The sequence below is a fragment of the Halichoeres trimaculatus genome, unplaced genomic scaffold, assembly GCF_033239565.1.
Source record: "Halichoeres trimaculatus isolate MK-OKI-2021-1 unplaced genomic scaffold, fHalTri1.1 fHalTri1_scaffold_13, whole genome shotgun sequence".
Taxonomy (NCBI): Eukaryota; Metazoa; Chordata; class Actinopteri; order Labriformes; family Labridae; genus Halichoeres; species Halichoeres trimaculatus.
In genome coordinates this window covers 25,346,208-25,364,360 of record NW_027437191.1, presented here as the reverse complement: position 1 = coordinate 25,364,360, position 18,153 = coordinate 25,346,208, and the positions used below count along the sequence as shown (strand labels likewise).

Below are 18,153 nucleotides of genomic sequence, written 5' to 3'. Positions count from 1 at the left end.
AATCACAGCATGCCCAATGCACAAGTGACTATGCATGTTGATGATTACAAGTGGAAGCTAATCAGAGCAGCTACGGTAGTAGATGTAGCATAGAGGAAGAAAGACACAACCAAAGTGAAACAAAATGCTTAACAGATAAAGCTTTTTCCTAAACGGGGATGAAGCTTGGCTCGACTTTCACTTGCTTTTGGGAACTTGGAGAGCAGCAGGGGACAAAGAGTGACGCAAGTTAGCTTTCTGCTAACCAGGTATGTATATAATACCAGTGATTAGCTTGTGCTAACTTTCCAAGTGAATTCTCTCTCATGTACAAACACAATACTGCAGGTGGTTGCTGTGCTACTGAGTGTATAGATGTAGTCAGGGTAAGAAAAAGTGGGTGTGTGCTGCTGGTGGCACTGAGCCAAGGAGGCGGAGCCCAGAAAATTCCTACCTTTAAGAACAAAAACCAAATGAATGACAAGAGGTATCATGGTCTATAAATGAAAGTTATTCAAATTCATTCCTGTAGCTTAGACTTGGTGTTGGTTCTGGTTCTATCTGAGTGAGTCTTGTTACCTTGCAGCGAGTTAAAGATGGCAAAAAGGTACATGAAAGCCAGGTTGACCGGCCCCCAGGCGAAGAGAGCAAAGCCCCACGTCATCCCAAGCAGGAAAGTCAGGCTGATGACACTGCGCAGGTTTCTCAGAACCTGAAACACAACAGAGAGTTCTTAATCCTTCACTACATTAGGTGATGAATGTGTGTTGTTTCACGTCTGCAGCTACATGTGGATTTAAGACACAGGTTTTTTTGGTCTGTTCCCTGTCTTATACTTCAAATAGGTTAAAAGTTCTCCATCACTGCCGATGTTTAAATCGAGACATTCCTGAGCTCTGATTTAACACAGCAGCTCTGATTTATAGACCGGTAAATGAACTACACCTGGTCAGTCCATAAAATGTTGAGTTCCAGCAGCTGTATGTGAGACCACACAGCTGGAGGAGGACCAGAGAGAGTCTGATCGACCTGTAGTGACAGTGATTTCCACTCTGCTGCTTCATCTTCTTCATCACGGGGACTAAGCGATTAAAAGTTGCAAATCAATCTGACAGGTTTTCCCTGTGGCTGTGGATTAAATACTTTTGTGCACTCATGAGACTGTCCTGACAAAAAATCAAGAATAATGACACTCCTGAGGATACAGCTCAGACAAAATCTGGCAGAGGTCAGGACATAGCGGTTTGCAGGTTGAAAGTTAAAGGCTTAACGCTCTGGTGGAATGATCAACAGATGCTTCCATTACCAACCTCCTCTCTCAGCGTGCGGTTGCTGCGTTTGCCGTTGCGTCCACAGATCTGCAGCATCACCACCACAAACATGGCGACGTTTAGCAGAAACACCAGACAGAAGTAGCCCACGCAGGTGACATAGAAGACCGCTGAATTCTGGATCCAGCAGCTGCAGGAGGACACGCATACACACACGTATAAACTGATACATGAGGCGCTGCTCTGGTTCTATGATACCACAAAGTTTTGTAACTCCCTTGATGTTAAAACGCGCTTTCTCTGTGTTTAAAGGAAACTTAAAACTCTTAAAAAAACACTCAAATTACAACTATGCAAATTAAATTTTCTGTGTTGACATGAACTGATATGCCATTAATCTATTCCAGACCCCCAAAAAACACTACAATTTTTTGTTACATGTTTTGAATAAGAAAAGTGAACTTACATATGAGAAATATTGTATAAAAATACAACGAGATGTACTGCAATAAGTTGGTTTCATTTGTTTGCTGACGGAGGAGGATGAGAATGGCTGAACTGAAACTGAATCTTATTTACTGATTTTTGCCCACGCTTTCCTCACTTTCATCTATAAGTGTTTCTGATAAAAACCTGTCCAATGAGGTCTGTTTCATCCTGTCGTCCTTCATCACATGCCCAGTTGCATCTTTTACCGGGTCTTTCTCACAGTAAAGTCTGAAAGTTTTGCAAAATAACTAAAGACACAAATGCAAGCGTAGCACCGAGGCTTCTTCTGTGACATAACTGACATAACCCTCTGGATTCCAAACCCCCAGGTGGGTTCAAAAATGCACTTATTTTCAAATACCTGGCATTTACAAAACATTTGTCCTATTCACAAGCTGTAAAAAGTGGCGTTATCGTCAGATCTTTAAAATTCTATCGGTCCCTGAACGTATCACATGCTGAAAACCGTTGGGAAAGAAGAATGATTTTTGTGAGATTGCCGTCCACTTCTTGTTTATGCACAAGTCTTCTTTGAAAATCTGCAGAAAATAAACTGTTTGTTCTATCTCAATTCTGTAAAAACCAAATAATTCTACAATCTTTGCTCTCAACATAATGCAAAAAAAATTGGCTAGTATCTTGAAAAACTTCTATGTCAAGGTACCACTGTAATTCCCGTTAGCCATGGACTGGATTATTATCATACCAATTTTGCGATATTTATTCATCTTGTTTTTGTATTTACATATTTATTTGCAGTATGTATTTGATCCCTCACATTTTCATTGATTTTAACTTCAACACTGAAATAAATTGAAAATAAGGCTGTGCTTGTGTGTTATTTTTATTTTGATGGTGTTATTGCACAACAATGTCAAGCATATAGCTTGAAGTTGTTAGAGGGGCTGGAGTGTATCACTAGGGGGCGCTATATAGCACATAATGGCGATAATTTTTTTGATTCATATATATATATATATATATACATATATATACAACACGCCTTAATTTCTTGTAGGGTGTAAATTAATCCCAATGGATTTTTGTGTAGAAAAAAAAATTAAAGGCAGTGAAAATGTAAGAGATCAGATTAATACTTCAAATGAATTAATAAGTTCAATGTACATTAATTGTCAATTCTGCAATATGTGTACACACACAGAAGATGAAATTGTGATGCTCAAGGGCCCACAGTGCTACAGTTAACATTAGCATAAAATTAGTAAACATTCACTATGAAAATTAAGAGTATAGAACAAAGAGTAAGTAAAATGTTAATATATAAAACATCAAGGAGAGGAAACATTTGTGCAGAAAAAATGGTAAATAAACCAGAAACATAAATGTTGTTAGTGTGGCTATATTGAGTCTAATAAGATCATTTTTGTTGCAAATTAACAATTAGATTTTAGTTTGTACAGTGAACCCTTACACTGTTCTCCTGGTTTTTCTATATTTTTTTCATTTAAATAATCTTTTTGATCACCACTTTTTTTTTATTTGTTTCAGTCTTTAAATTACAAAAGTCCCTGAGCTCATGTTTCTGTCCTGAAGAAGAGTCTGTTCACACTGTCATAAAATCAATTAATTTTCATGTTTTTTTAGACTTTCCAGAGCAACAGTTGCAAGAAGCCACTGTCGGACCCCAAATGACTTTTGCAGATCAGACACAAGCAGAATATAAACTTCACTGTCTGACCTTGGAGAAAGAAATGGAGCGAAAAAAATCTCGACTATAAGTTTGCTGAAGCATGTGAACAAATGTTGTCTCAGTACGTTGCACTTTACGGGAACAGGGAGCCTTGATGAGCCAACAAAAACAACCTCATCCTTATGGCCTTTCAGATCTCAGTCGTGTTGACTACACACTGTGAATTTATTCTGTTCGTATGTTTTCCATAAGTATGATTGGACATAAATTACAGCTTGCTGTGTTTCCTTTACTCACAACTCTGAGGATCCCTCTCCTGACTCCTCTCCTTTGCCGTACTCCTGCAGGCCGTATGAGTTTTTATCCACCGCAACAACGATCCCGACCAGCACTGCTGGGAGACCTACGAAGACAACAAGATGCACTCACAAAAACATGCCAACGGAACGCCAACACAACACTCTGATGTCTGCATCGTTACGCCTCTCACCCCAGCCCACAATGCAGAACTTGAGGATGTATCGCCGAATGTACGTGTTGAAGACTTTGACCAGAGCGATGTACATGTGGATGGACTCCAGCCCCATCCAGGTGAAAGAGGTGAGCAGGAAATAGTGCAGGAAGACAGCCACGGACAGGCACAGCCAATCAGTTTCCAGACTAGCTAACCAGCCATCCAATAGGAAGACCATGTTGAGGAAGAGGAGGGAGGTGCTGAGGTTCATCAGGATCTTTGACGGGTAGTCACGTCTCAGTTTTCTGTAAGGAGGTACGTGGTTAAAACCTTCTTAAACTCGTTTAGGGACAGTAAAATACGCAACGCGACTCACTCGAAGGCGATGTAGGTGAGCAGAGTAGCAGCAGAAAAGATGGCGGAGATGCCGCAGCCAATGTACGTGATGAAGGTCAGGATCTTGTTGTTCCTTGGGTCAATGTGAGGGGAAGCTCCTGAAATGTCCTGGAGATGGAGCACAGTTAAAAAAAAGTCACAGAGGTTTGGAAAACAGAAAAAGGAAAAACAAGAATCTGAAGAAAAATAACAAAAAGACAAATTCAGGCCTTCCCAGATTTTGCACAACTTGGTAAAGCTCACTCAGAATGCAGCCACATGTTTTATAGCATAAAACTTCAACGTGACACTCTCAAAACAAGCAGGACTGGATGTTTTATTGATGCACTGATGTTTCCTGAGGTGCTCTGTTTCATATGAGTGTGATAATAGATCACACAGGCTCACCATGAGGATGCCAAAGTGTGTGAGGTGGTCGCAGAGGCAGACAGTTTTATTGCTGGTAGATTCTGGGGACACTCTGCAGCCCTCACCGTTCCAGCCTCCGGCTCCATCTAGTGGCAAAGAGATGGTACGACAAATCACAATTACCTCTGCAGCATGGGAACATGCAACATGCAGGGATGGAAACCTGATGATGGAATAAAAAGACCAAACTGTGGATAAATGTTTTTTATGTCTTTGTATCTCCATCTTTTTCTCCTCTCCTTTCCTCTTCACATGAACTTTATGCTCTAAGGTTTTCAGCCTTGCTCAGTGATCCATCGCTAACTCTGTCTCCTCTCTTTACCTGATGCTGTTCCGTGTGTTCCTCAAAACACACATGAGGTAAAATGAGGATAAGTCAAAACTCTTTTATGAATGTGGTTCTCACAGATGGGACGTTTTCTCAGGTGACCTGAGGTAGTAATGTTTGTTTTCGTAGAGAGGTGAGTCGAGGTGAACATCTCCCAAAGCGAAGTGACGGCAGACTTACCGTTCATGCTGAAGTCCCAGAACATACAGACCGGATTCAGAGACAGCTGCCAGGGGGAGAAGGACAGAAATAAATCATTATAGCAGCTGAATACATAATCTCCTCACACACAGACATCACATGTTTATATTTATTATTCTACACGACAAATCTCAAGAGTAAATTACAGTTTAAACAGGATTCTCTTAAAGATGGAGCCAGGATTTCAGCAATTAATCCTGAACAGTCGTATTCCCCTGATAGAACTCTGAGCAGACGCCAACAAACATAGGACTTCTATCAGGACTCACTCAGTTTTATAGGACACTAAAGAGTGGTTTCAGATGTAATGGACTCTTTCCAGTCAGAGGTTTCTTCAGGATTTAAGCTCCAATAAGGAAAATAACAAAGACTTGAAAGGACAGCAGCTGTTACTCTAGGTAAAAATATTATGTCAGGGGCTTTATATAAAAACAGAGAGGAAAAAAATACAGATTTAAAAAAGTAACGAAACAAAGTGAATTTTTAAAAAGAAATAAAAAAAAAATCAAAGACTGAAAAATACTGAGCCTCTAAGGCAGGGGTTTTTAAACTTCTTCAGTTTGTATGACTGAGAAATCTTTTCAGGAAATAACACAGAAAAATAACATGAACAAAGGGGATATATTCCTCCAGATACCAAGGACGTTTTGCTTTCTTTTTTGCTTTCCATTTGATGGTTTCCTCATTATCAACCTCATTTTCCCATACTGATTTGTCACATTTTAACCACCTGTACCTTGTTAGCATGCTAGCTTGCTAACATCAAGTGAGAGGCTGTTAAGTCCAAATGGTTTTGCAAGTAATGTTTTATATTTCATGAAAAAAATGTGCTTAATTTGGAAAAAGTGCTATATTTGATATCGCATAGAAACTAAAATTACATGTTATTGATGAAGTTGTTTTTAATCAGATTTTTTTACATTTATTGTGATGCAACCATAGACTGGATAAAACATGGATGTAGTCTCGCTGACGTCACCCATCTGTTTCTTAAACAGAAAATGAAGCACATCGGCTATAGCGGCCATATTGGTAGTGGCAAGGGCTTCGCCTACAGCCATAGGGCGTCGGCCGTCACGTGACCCTCAGCTGTGCCTCTTATTGGGGGAGCTCGTGATCTTAATATCTTCGAACGGCCGCGTTAGAAAAAATTCACCCCCCGTACAGTGGGAGCCGGTGGTAAATAATAATACTGAAAAATAAATAATAGCAACTCAGACAGGAGACGTTTTTTGAACCTGGCTGTAAATAGGTTAATTTCTGCTTTGAAAATGGCTTGTTGTGGCTTGGTGTGTATGTGACTTCCGCTACTTCCGGAGCCAGCCTCAAGCGAACACTCTAGAAACAGCAGATTTTAGCACTTCTTTATTTTCAATTATGTCAAGTACCCCTTGCAGTACTCCCATGAACCTCCAGGGGTATATGTACCCCTGTTTGAGAATCATTGCTTTAAGGTGACAGAGGAGGAAAAAAATATGGTTTTTGAGCACCAGATGCCAACCTGCTGTCTTGAGAAAGTTCCTTTTGCTCAGAAGACTTTAAAGCATGTTTATATATAAGTTATCTATAGGTTAATCATGAGTATAAAAAAAACTTTGTAAGTTCATGATACCTTGATGCATGCGTGGGAAACTTTTCCCATGGGCTCGGAAACTTTAGCATTAGCTTGAAAACAGCACAAACAATCTCTTGAGCTAGGAAAAGTTTCTCAAGAGCGTTAAAAACTTTCACATGAGCACAGAACCTTGTGAACTAGGGAAATTTTCCCATGACCACGGAAAACCTTGTTTGTGTGCTTGAAAAACTTCTCATCAGCATGAAAAACTTTCTCATGAGTACAAAAATTACAGAAAACCTTTCTTAAGCTCATGATAAATTTTCTCATGAGAAAAGTAAACTTTCTCTTGAGCATTAAAAACTTTCTCACAAGCATGGATTTTTCTCAAGACTACAGAAGCCTTTTGTATGAACATGAAAAACTTTCTCATGATCATTGAAAACTTTCTTGTGGGCACAAACACACTTTAACACTTTGGGCACAGATATCTTTCTCATGGTTATGAAAGTTTTCTCATAGGCAATGGAAGTTTGCTTGAGTGCACTAAACTTTCTGAGGAGCATAGAAAACTAAGAAAAAAATACTTTCTCACAATAATTGAAAATTTTCTCATGAGCACAGACTTTCTCAAAATTTCAGAAAACCTGATAAATTTTCTCATGAGTATGAAAAACTTTTTAACAAGCACAAAAAACTTCTCATGACCACAGGAAGCTTTCTTTTAAGCATGAAAAAAAGTTCTCATGATCATAGAGAACTTTCTTGTGAGCTAAAAAAACTGTAACATGACTATGAAAACATTTCTAATGAGTACAGTTAACTTTCTCACAGTCATCGAGAACTTTCTCATGAACTCGTAAAAAATTTAATGATCTCTGAAGCTTTCTCATGAGCATTTGAAACTTTCTTAAGCGCACTAAACTTTCTCATGAGTAGAGAAAACCAGTATCATGTAACATGTGCCAAACCAAATAGAGTGTCCGCTCTGATTCTCTTCATGAACCAGGTGCGCCTGAACCCTAACACTCACACACATTCTCACGCTTGGAGCTGTACCTGTTCAGACAAGTGAGCGATCTGGATCTCCACCGGCTCCTTCAGGTCACTGATGGAGAAGTTCCCCACGCTGCTCGCCACCACGTAACTGTTCAGAGAGCGACCATGCTGCTCTTTCTGAAAACAAATCGATGACTTAGGTTTTCATCTGTAGAGTTAAAACTTTTTTTATTTTGGACCGTGATGTTAAAGTTGACTCACAGGAGTCTGGAACAAATTGGTGCTGCCAAAGAACATGAAGTTGATTCTGGACAGAGATGATCGGTCCACATCTGTCAGAGAGACGCTGGACAGTAGAGATGCTGGGAGGACGACCTGAGCTAAAGGGTTGACCCGTGCTGACTCAAAGTCAATCTGAGGATGACAGATCAAAGTTAAATGTGACAAAAAAAATCTGTGAAGAGAGAAAAAGATTCAAAGCTTCCCTGCTGGTGTTACCTGAGGGTCGGTGGCGTTTGGAGGGATGAAGGCGCTGAAGGACGTCCCGTTAAACATGGAGGTGTTGAGGGCGGAGATTCCCACAGCAAGATGTTTGGAAGTGATGCTGATGGATGGACCCTCAAACTCAATCTTCTGGACCAACTCGTCCACAGTCTTCAGAGCTCTGCGAGGACAGAGGAGGGTTAGACCGCCCACAACAGAAGCTGCAGAAACAGATTCATTTTAAAATCCAAGTGAAGAGACTCTTGCCTCTCTGAGGTTGCAGCAAGCGCGCTCTCTGAGCTGCTCATCACGTTGGAGATGATGGTGACGACGGTGGAGGCTAGAGAGCTGTTGATCTTCGCCACGTTTACCAACTCCTTCACCTTTGTCACCACTTTGGACACCTGAGGAGAGGAAGAGGAGGAGGAGAGAGGATGACGAGGAGAGGAACAGACACGGATTTGGCCCTGTTGTTTTAAGGTTCCTGCTCGCTCAGAGTCTCACCTCCTCATTGGACAACTCGTTGTTGGTGATGACTGCGAGCTGCACCGCCACATCTGCTGCGTTGTCTGCACAAAAAAAGACAAAGATTTATTTCACTGCATGTTAGGATTTGTTTTTCATAAGAGAGGAGAGGTTGAGGTTTACCTGCAGACACCTGGATGGTGTCGATGTCTGTGCAGTTACTGACGTCTGCGTCCGACCAGAAGGAGGAGAAGTTTTGAGGACTGATCAAACTGAGAAAGCGAGGAGAGGAGACAAAACATGTAGCTGTGTCTGTCATGAACATAAGGAATATAAAATGATGTGGTTCAGGGTTTTACCAGGTCCTGGAGGTGCTCTGGTCCTTGTTGGGGAAACAGGGGAGACGCTGGGTGATGGTGGGTCTGCTCTCAGGCCAGCGGTAGTGGAGCAGGTTTTCCTCAGGACAGTTTTCTAGCAGGAGACAAAAGAGGAGTTTTTTTAATTCTAAATTATCATAATGGAAATAAAGTGAAACAAACTACTTAGAACAAGACTGACAAACATTAAGGGATAAATCAAACTGAGAAAGTTCTAGAAGTTTAAAAATGGACAGACTGAGAAAAGATTTTCGTGAAGTAGAACAGCTGTCCTACACACAGTGACTAACATGCTCTTTGCTTTCATTTTTATCACTTTAAATATTAAGACTCTTAACTCCTTGGTTGAACTTTTTTTTTTGTTTGACACGTCACAAACTTTTTAAATAAACACACAAGCTAAAAACACATTCTTGTGAGCACAAAGAAACTTTCAAATGACCATGGAAAAACTTTCTTCAGAGTTTGAGGAAACTTTCTTGTGTGAACAGAGAACTTTCAACAGAGTTTGAAAACTTTGTCCTGAATTCAGAAAACTCTTTCACCTGTAATCAGAAAAGTTTTCTACTTTTCATAGATTTATAGCTCTCTCCTCAAAAAAAAAAAAAAAAAAAAAATCCCTCACAGACTAATCTGACTAACTTTCTTGTGAGCAGAGACAATTTTGTGAGCATGGGAAACTTTCTCATCAGCTCTGAAAACTTTTTTGTCTACAAAGAAAACTTTTTTAAGTACAGAAAAAAAATCATTCTTGTGACCACAAAAAAAACTAAAGAACATGTGAAAACTTTCTGATGCTGTGAGAAAAACTTTCTTTGCAGATTTTGAGCTCTGTTCCCCATAAAAACAAAGAAAAAAGAAGCAGTTGTTGATAAAACTTTATATAATTCCCTAACGACTAACCTGAAAAACTTTCTTGTGAGCACTGAAAACTTTTTCTTGGGCATTTGAAACTTCCCCATAAGCACAGGATAGTTATTTTTTAATTTTACGGGAAGCTTAATGAGAGAAAAACAAACAATTTCACAGGTACAGGAAACTTTCACATGAGTCCTAAAAACTTTCTCTTAAGCTTGGAAAACTTTCTCATGCTGATGACCTTTGCAGACTCTTAGCTCTCCTCCCTAAAAACAGAGAAACAGAAAAGCAGTTGTAAATGAAACTTTATTAGGTAGTCATACCGACTAATCTGACGCTTGTAGAGTCTGGTTGGATCTTCAACTCGCCCCCCATCAGCCCCTCGGTGCTGGACATCCTGGAGGACAGAGCAGCTTCTCCCAGACTCTGGTTACTGACGTAGTTATGAACCAGCAGCACTTGACACGCATAACTGCAGACAAATGATGAAAATAAACTTTAAACACGCTGCAGGTTGAGACAGACAAGAGAATCAGGACCGTCAATAATCTGAATCCCACTTTCTCACCTGGTGGGGTTTCCTCCACTCTGCACAGGCGGCTGCACGCTGCAGAGGGGAGACAGGAAGATTTATTTAACAGGTTGGTACCTGTTTGTTTGAGATTTATATTATTTGGGATTACACAGAAATATTCTGCTCCTGAGCTCTGAATGAGTGGATTAAATCCAGCTGGAGTTAATCCCCACAGGTTTACCTGACGGAGTGGATGGAGACAGCGTTGGTCCAGGACTCAAATGTTTGATTGAGCTGCAAGAAGAAAACAATTACAACCATTTTCCGAACCAATGAAACAACATTATTCTCCAGAGTTTAGCGTGCACCCCCTGGATTCAAAGTTCATCTAGTTTGAAGTGATAAAAATCGATGGAGTCAAACTGGAGAATCTTTTTTACAGTGTCTATACTTTGTTGATTCTAATTTTCAGATTTAACAGAATTTATTGATATTTTTGGAAATTTGAAGTTTAGTTGCTCAGTAATTTTTTTATCCCTACCTTTTTTTGTTGAAATTGAAGAAAACAGTTCCCAATACTTGCTTTCTTGTTTGGTTTGCTTATCGTAAACTCATCTGAACTCAACGCTGTTAATAGGGCAATTTAAGAACAACCACAGCTGAAACAAAGTGCTGTACATAAACAGACCAACAACTCAGGAAGAAATACACAAAACAATAGTTGAAACACTAAAATGTTTTTTTTTTAATGTTTTTTAAAATCAGTTTAAGAACAATAACTAAAAACTAAAAACAAACCATGCAACACTTAAACAAGAGCAGAGTCTTAAACTGTGTTAAAAGCCAATAAATAAAAATGGGTTCAAAACTTCAAATGGGTTTAAAGACGTGTTTTAAAAACAGACAGTCCTAATAAGGACAAACTATGGGTGAGGAGGGAACACTGCGGATATGAGACCCTGATGCAGATTAAGATATCACGCAGGGTCAGTGTGTCTGTGCTCCATGGCATGGACCAGCTGGCTGTCTGTGGTCCACTGCACTGGCTGGCTGCCTGTGCTCCACAGCAGTGAGGGCTCCAATTAAAATACTCTCTCAGTAATGGTAATTTGAATTTAACTGAAGACAAACCCCAGTTTGTCATTTCTGATCGTAATTTTAGCCCATCAACACATCTCATTTATCAACATATAAAACATTAAACACACTAAAAGGTGCAGTCCATGCCACAGGGCACAGACAGCAGGTCCATGCCATGAGAAGCACAGAAAGCCTGTGCTCTTGGCAGGTTAAGATCTTCATGTACAGTGAGGTCTAATATCCACTGCATTCCCTCCTCACTCATGGTTTGAAATGAGTCAATTTAGTAGGCTGTAAAGTAAACTTTACAGGTAAACATAAAGTAAACACCTCGTCAGATTTTACCTTGAGGTTTTGCAAATTGAGTTGTAACAACTGAAAACCCTAAGTTTGGTTGATGCAAAATGTTGATTCGAGAACAATCAAATTTTTAAGTTTATTTGACTTAGTCAATTGTGTTGATTGAACGTATTAACTTCATTTTAAATAAATAGATTTATTTGGGTGTGACCAATTGAAGCAATAATTTAAGTTGGTCTAACTGTTTTCTTTTTTCAGTGTAGTCTCCAGATGCCCCCTATCTGTTGTAATGAAGCCAATTTTTGGCAGGGGCCATATTAAATATGTCACAGGCTTTGAGCTTCCTTTCTGAACACGTAATCCTAATATTAAACCCAAGTTAGAAAAACATTCACCCCTGTAAAGTGTGTTCTGATAGAGGAATTAACTTTTCAGAACCGAGCTGTTTTTTGAACCAGACTGCAAAAACATTTTTTAATGCACCAAAAGTCTGTTTTTACAGTAAGTTGTTTATGGTCATTCTGCAGCCAGCCTCATGTAAAAACGAACAGCAACTTTTGGCACTACAGCATAAGCTTCATTTTTCTGAACTGGTTGTTGTCCCTTGGTGTAAACAGTCTTTTTTCCCACTGTCCTCTGCCTGTTTGTCTTGAGTTTTCTGAAAGCCAATTTTCACTGAGATTTGTTTTTGGATCAGGATTCATCTTACCCAAGAGGACACGGCTTCCTCAACCTCAGCCTGGCTCTTCGCCGAGCTCTCGTCATCCACCATGAAGGAAATCCTGTAGAACAACTCCTCTGCAGACGTGAGGGGAGGAAGATGGAGAAAGAAGAGACAATACTTCAGTCTCAATTCGTCACACAGCGAATATAATGGAGCTCGTTTCAGTGCCGCACAGCAGGAGATGAATGGAGCCATCTAAGGTGACTGAGTCATGTAAAAATCCACTTTCACTGTGTGAGAAGATGAGGAGAGATACGCTGCCTGACAGATAGTAGCGAAGGAGGACGAGCATTTATCAGGATGTTTTAGTGAACGGGATTATTGCAAATTTAACTAAAGCTGGAGGTGAGCATGTTTCTGTCAGATGAGACTCAGTAACTGAGTGAGGCATTAAAACTTTAAAAGAATTTCACTCCTTTGCCGTGCCTCAGTCTGACACCTCACAGGTCTACTTCTCACAGGTGTGAAGGCTTTCTGACCCAGAGGTACAGCTGCAGTAGCTTGAAAAAAGCACTTTTACAATCAATCTTTTCCATGCTTTACATAAAAATGTATCTTTTAGTGAATATGGACTTGCAGATACAAAAATGAAGTGTACTTTACTCTAAATGTAAAAAATAGCATGTGAAGCTCTTTGAAAGTTGCATTTCCACATCAAATGTTTAAGCAATTGATCATTTTCTCAATTAAAAGGAAAAAAAAAGAAAAAAAAAATATTGTGCAACTTTTCTTAAAATAAATAAATAAATAAAAATAAATAAATAAATAATAATTATGATAATTTTCATGTCTTAATTCTAAATTTTAGAAGTGGATTGGCCAAAGATCTGTGATGAGTCACATTTCTGGCTCTGGACTCTCCTGCTATGCTACACATCGGCCTCTAGATGTCACTCATGTATCGGTAACTGTTAGTGAAAACTACTGAATCATCAACAGACTTTGGCTTCATCAGCTCTGGAAAAGAGATCCTGCTGGCTGTGGATTTTAACTGAATTATCTCGATTTTAAAACCACTTTGAGTGGATTTAGAAAAACATGAATTGTGTTTTATTTAATCTCAGAGAGTCAGACAGCTCAGCAGGACGTCTACTCCGAGAATCTGGATCAAATGAGAATAAAAGTACAAAAAAGTCACGATTGAAGCCATGAAGATACAGAAAAAAAGACCTGAGTGAGTAAAATGAGATCATGGACAAAAATACACCAGAACAACTGATTTCAACTACAGGTATGAGTCAAACTGAACTACCATCTAATCAGACATCTGGTTTCAGTTTTGGTCTCCTTTGCGCCCCACCTGTTTGAGTAACATCTACTATTTCTACTACACTCTAGTTATGTAACTCTATCTATGATACTACACCACCAATCCCCAACCACCGTCTTAAAATCTTAAGTTTTTTAGACTAAAAGTGGCATCCTCTGCCAAAACAATCACTCATATCTGAAGGTATTGATCAGATTTTATGCACAGGGTTGAAAACCTGTGGACACCTGATTGTTGCAGCTTTTATGTCACAGTTGTAGAGATCTGATTATCGACAGTCTTCTGTTTCGCTTATAAGGTGTTGTTTCAGGTTGATATGACGGAAAACTGTTGGGTTATTCCCCGCCAAAATTTGAAAACAATCACTGTGTATTATTCCATGTTTGTCTGTAATTTAACTCGGCATTTTTTGCCCCAAATGGACACCATCCAGGCGCCTTTGGCTCATGAAACAGATGGACACTTTGGATTTCTGGAGTCCAAATCAAGTGAAATGGAGGCATACTTTCAAATAATAAGGAACTAGGGGACCAAAGGTAAATGTCCATCCAACCGTCCATCCATCTTCCATTTCTCAGGGGTAAGGCCATGACCACAAGCTGACCCAGGCACACCTGTTCCTGCTAAGTCTTCCTGGGGGAACTTGAGGCATTTCCAGGTCAGGCAGATTATATAATCCCCCTCAAGAGATCTGGTTCTACTCCAGGGTTTCTTCTAGGGTAAATGGGACTGCCCTTATGAGGTCCCCAAAGCACCTGTAGAGTTGTTGCTTGTTGCTCCCACTGGATGTCTCTAAGACTGATTGTGGAGGAAACTCTTTGGCTGCTGTCTTGTTCTTTCTGTCACTACCTGAAATTCTTGGGTAGAGCTTTTTCCTTTTGAATGACAGTGATTAAACTCTGCACAAACAGCTGATAGGAAAATTGAAGGCTGTATTTAATTAACCTTTACTTTTTGTCTCCTTGTCCTTCTTATCCCTTGATTCAGCTTCTGACAGGGTGTCAGAAAGTGTCTGAACTTTTTGACCTATTTTTCTTCTCTCCTCAAACCTAAAACATCTCCTAACCCCTTCTTTTCTTCACTTTTTATTTATTTATTGAAGGAGGTACACAAACTTTCTACTATCATGCAGATGCAAATTTTTCAAGTGTATAAATGAAAAGTTAGATAGAATAGGTCCACAGGCTTTGTGGATAAGTTGTGCGCCCATGTAGCGGGCAGGTTGCGCTGAAGTCATGCCTCTCTTTCGCTTGGCTTTCTTGCTCTATCCACAGTCCTGTCCTTCCAAAACGAAGGAAAAAAAAACAAAAGATATAACTTAAACCCTCAAAAAATGAAGAAAAAAATGGAAAAGAAATATAAATAGTTCACTTAATATTTGGAAGAGCATTTGTCTTAACTTGATCATCGCATAATGACAACAGGGATCAGGCACAGCATCTCAAAGTGGAATGGATGGATGGACAGAGGAACGGACAATTTTTATGTGTCAAATAATTACTGAATTTTTGAGTATTGGGTTTCCCAAATGATCCAGAACCAGGATGAATAGAAGCGTCCAAAAGTTTAACAAAATTTAGAAAAGTGTCCACTGACTTTCGACCACACAGCCTCTGTTAAATAAATCAGCTTTCAGACTTTATACAAGCTACTTTGATTCTCCTCCTACAGAGCATGCCCCTTTCATTACAGATGATTGTTTTTATATCCTCTACATCTACCGTTTGTGGTTACTGCATCACATACTGTTCCCCGATGATTGTCCACACAGACATGTAAAATGAAAGCGTTCTTTACATTGGCATGACGGCTCAGGCCCGGCTGCTAAATCCACAGATGAAGATCCAGGTACAGGGTGCTCTGTGGCCTTTTTGAGACTGCTGGCTGACATACTGAGAGTTTTGAAAGGAGAGTTCTTTGTGGTGATAGATTGGTGGGATTTGATGATCACAGCTGGTGTAGTGGAAAAGTCTATATTACTGTAATTTTGTTTTGAATTTAAGGCTGCATTTGTGAATACTGAGCCCTGGTTCATACTGTGATTTGACACACTTGGATTTGAATACAAAGCAGGGTCTGAATGGGTTAAATTGCCTGCATCCACGCTGAGATCTTGTGCGTCTTTGCTCCCATTCGATCCGTCAAAACTCCCATTTGCTATCAGAGTTGTCCTGTTTCCATCCTTTGTGCTGTTTTTCACTGAAGCTGAGTCTCCAGGCATCCAAACTGTGCCTGCATGTGACATGGAGGTATGATTTGAGCCTGCAGAGTGGCTGTCACCCCCCTCATGCCCAGAAATGAAACCTCGAATAGGGGTATGGATAGAGGAGTCAATGGGGGGTCTGGTAGCTGGTGTTGAAGACAGAGTATTGGGGCCAGAAGTGTGCAGGGGGTTTGAAAGAACTGGGGCAGCAGTGGTGTGTACAGAAACTGCAGAGCTGGGTTTCAAAGTTGGAAAGGTGGGAAATGACTCAGAGTTTAGGACTTCTTCTGCACCGACTGTTTGGACTTGAACAGTTATAAACTGAGTTTTATCATCAGTTGGGTTCACTTCAACAAAGCTTTGCTCATCTGCGGTGAGTATTTTTGGAACAACGTCTGCAGGGTCAAATAAAACTGAGAGATGGGACTTTGTCTGATCAGCTGGGATGCTTTTAGAGGCTCCAGGTGATGAAGCCAGAGAATCTTCAAACTTGGACGTATTGGTTGTTTGGGAGTTGTTTGCCAGCCTTGACATAATCTCCTCTTCAGACTCGTTTGAGTGGTCTGGTTTCAGTTTGCTGTTTGCCTGGCTGACTTTGATGGACTGCTGGGTTGTGGAAGATCTTTGGAAGGTTTGTAAATGGTTGTCCGTTGGGGTTTGGGTTGCTGTGGGATGGTGGAATCCAGCAGTCGGCCAAATGGACGACAAGGCGCCAATTTCTACCTCTTCCATGTTGGCAGACGGTGCTGGCAATGGCACCCAGCTTGGGCGGAGAGATGGGAGAGTGAAGGATGAGAGGGGAACAGAGGAGACAGTCATGAGGGGAGGGATGGGAGAGAGATTGAGAGAGGGAAAAGATGGTGTGAGAGCTGTTGCAAGAGAAAATGACGGTGAAAGTGGCCTCTCACTCTTGTTTGAGTCACTCCTTGCATCTGAAAGTAGATGCTGTGAGTGTGCCATACTAATTTGTGTCAGGACAGGCATGTGAAGTGGGGTTGTGAGGCCATGCTTGTCAAGCCCACTGTGGATTGCTAGGGAGTTATTTGAGGAAGGTGAAGCTGGGTGATTAAATGCACCGAGTCCCTCCAAGTCCCTCCAGTTACCGTGGGTACCATTGGGGCTGTTTGAACCTAGTTGCTTACTGCTATGCAAATGAGTGATTGTTTCCTGAAGTCTCCGTGGATCCTCATTAAAGGTCAGGCTGGAATTATGTCTATCTTGTGGAATTGATAAAGATGTCTCAGCTGAGAGAAGAGCGTGCTCGGCTAAAGGATTAGGGGAGGATGAGGAAGAAAGCACTGCAGTTTCATCGCCTAGCTCGGAAACTCTGGAAACTCGCAGGATGTTGTCAGGTTGATGGGAAAGAGGGCTTTGCGTTGACAGGAGGGGATCTGAAGATGCAGATGGAGACACAGAGTGAAAATGCTGCAAGAAGGCGTCAGAGGCCCGGTTGCCAGCTGCTGCTACCAGAGATGTAAAGCCAGTTTCAGAGTCATCTGGCAGACTATCGGTGTTTCCTAAATCTCTCTGGTCAGAGTTAACCAAGAACTGACTAACTGATGGAGCGCCTGGATGAGAGGACAACCACAAAACCACGGATGAACCCAACTCGAGGTCATGCAACCTCAACTGAGACGGATCTGTCTCTGTTTGAGGCGGTAAATCTGGTGTGAACGATCCAGAGGGAGTTGGCTCGATTCGGCTAAATGAGAAGTCTAAAAAAGTCTCAAGTGGAGACACAGAGTGTCCAAAATTAGGAAGCTGAGTCTCAGAGTAGGATTCAGGTTCAGCAGAAGGCATCAGTGCACCGTGAGAGACAGGATGTGACAACGAGGCTGATCCATCAATTCTTGACACCTCAAAGTCCTTCTGAAGGTTTAAGGATGGGGGCAGAGATGTCAGAACAAAAGGCTGGGAGCTCCTGCTAGCTTTATCTGACTCGTGAGTGTGAGCAGATTTGGTAATGCTGTCTTGCCTGTGTTTGCCCTGCTGGGGAGGGATAGAGGACAAAGTGAGCAAGGAAAGAGACGATGAGGCTGATAGAAAGATAGGATGAGAGTGGGAAGAGGAAGAAGATGCTGGCAGAGTGGGAAAAGAAGGAAATAAGGGGATAAGCGGTGGGTGGGAAGAGGAGGAAGACAGGCGAAT

The 18,153-nt window shown here is 40.8% G+C and overlaps 1 protein-coding gene across 4 annotated transcripts in view; it reads right to left on the bottom strand.

The window, feature by feature from the left end:
- Positions 1 to 18,153, bottom strand: part of adgrg6 (adhesion G protein-coupled receptor G6) — a 96,576-nt gene that overhangs the window by 22,488 nt on the left and 55,935 nt on the right. For all 4 annotated transcript variants that reach the window (XM_074685384.1, XM_074685386.1, XM_074685387.1 and 1 more), the window contains 18 exons: positions 12,518 to 12,606; positions 10,670 to 10,722; positions 10,483 to 10,521; positions 10,238 to 10,386; positions 9,039 to 9,150; positions 8,863 to 8,951; positions 8,719 to 8,783; positions 8,482 to 8,618; positions 8,230 to 8,395; positions 7,993 to 8,145; positions 7,792 to 7,908; positions 5,157 to 5,202; positions 4,628 to 4,734; positions 4,221 to 4,348; positions 3,881 to 4,149; positions 3,688 to 3,793; positions 1,290 to 1,440; positions 559 to 691 (listed from right to left, as the gene is read on the bottom strand). In XM_074685384.1, coding sequence (XP_074541485.1) covers positions 559 to 691; positions 1,290 to 1,440; positions 3,688 to 3,793; positions 3,881 to 4,149; positions 4,221 to 4,348; positions 4,628 to 4,734; positions 5,157 to 5,202; positions 7,792 to 7,908; positions 7,993 to 8,145; positions 8,230 to 8,395; positions 8,482 to 8,618; positions 8,719 to 8,783; positions 8,863 to 8,951; positions 9,039 to 9,150; positions 10,238 to 10,386; positions 10,483 to 10,521; positions 10,670 to 10,722; positions 12,518 to 12,606 — 2,109 coding nt within the window. The remainder of the gene's footprint in view (positions 1 to 558; positions 692 to 1,289; positions 1,441 to 3,687; positions 3,794 to 3,880; positions 4,150 to 4,220; positions 4,349 to 4,627; positions 4,735 to 5,156; positions 5,203 to 7,791; positions 7,909 to 7,992; positions 8,146 to 8,229; positions 8,396 to 8,481; positions 8,619 to 8,718; positions 8,784 to 8,862; positions 8,952 to 9,038; positions 9,151 to 10,237; positions 10,387 to 10,482; positions 10,522 to 10,669; positions 10,723 to 12,517; positions 12,607 to 18,153) is intronic.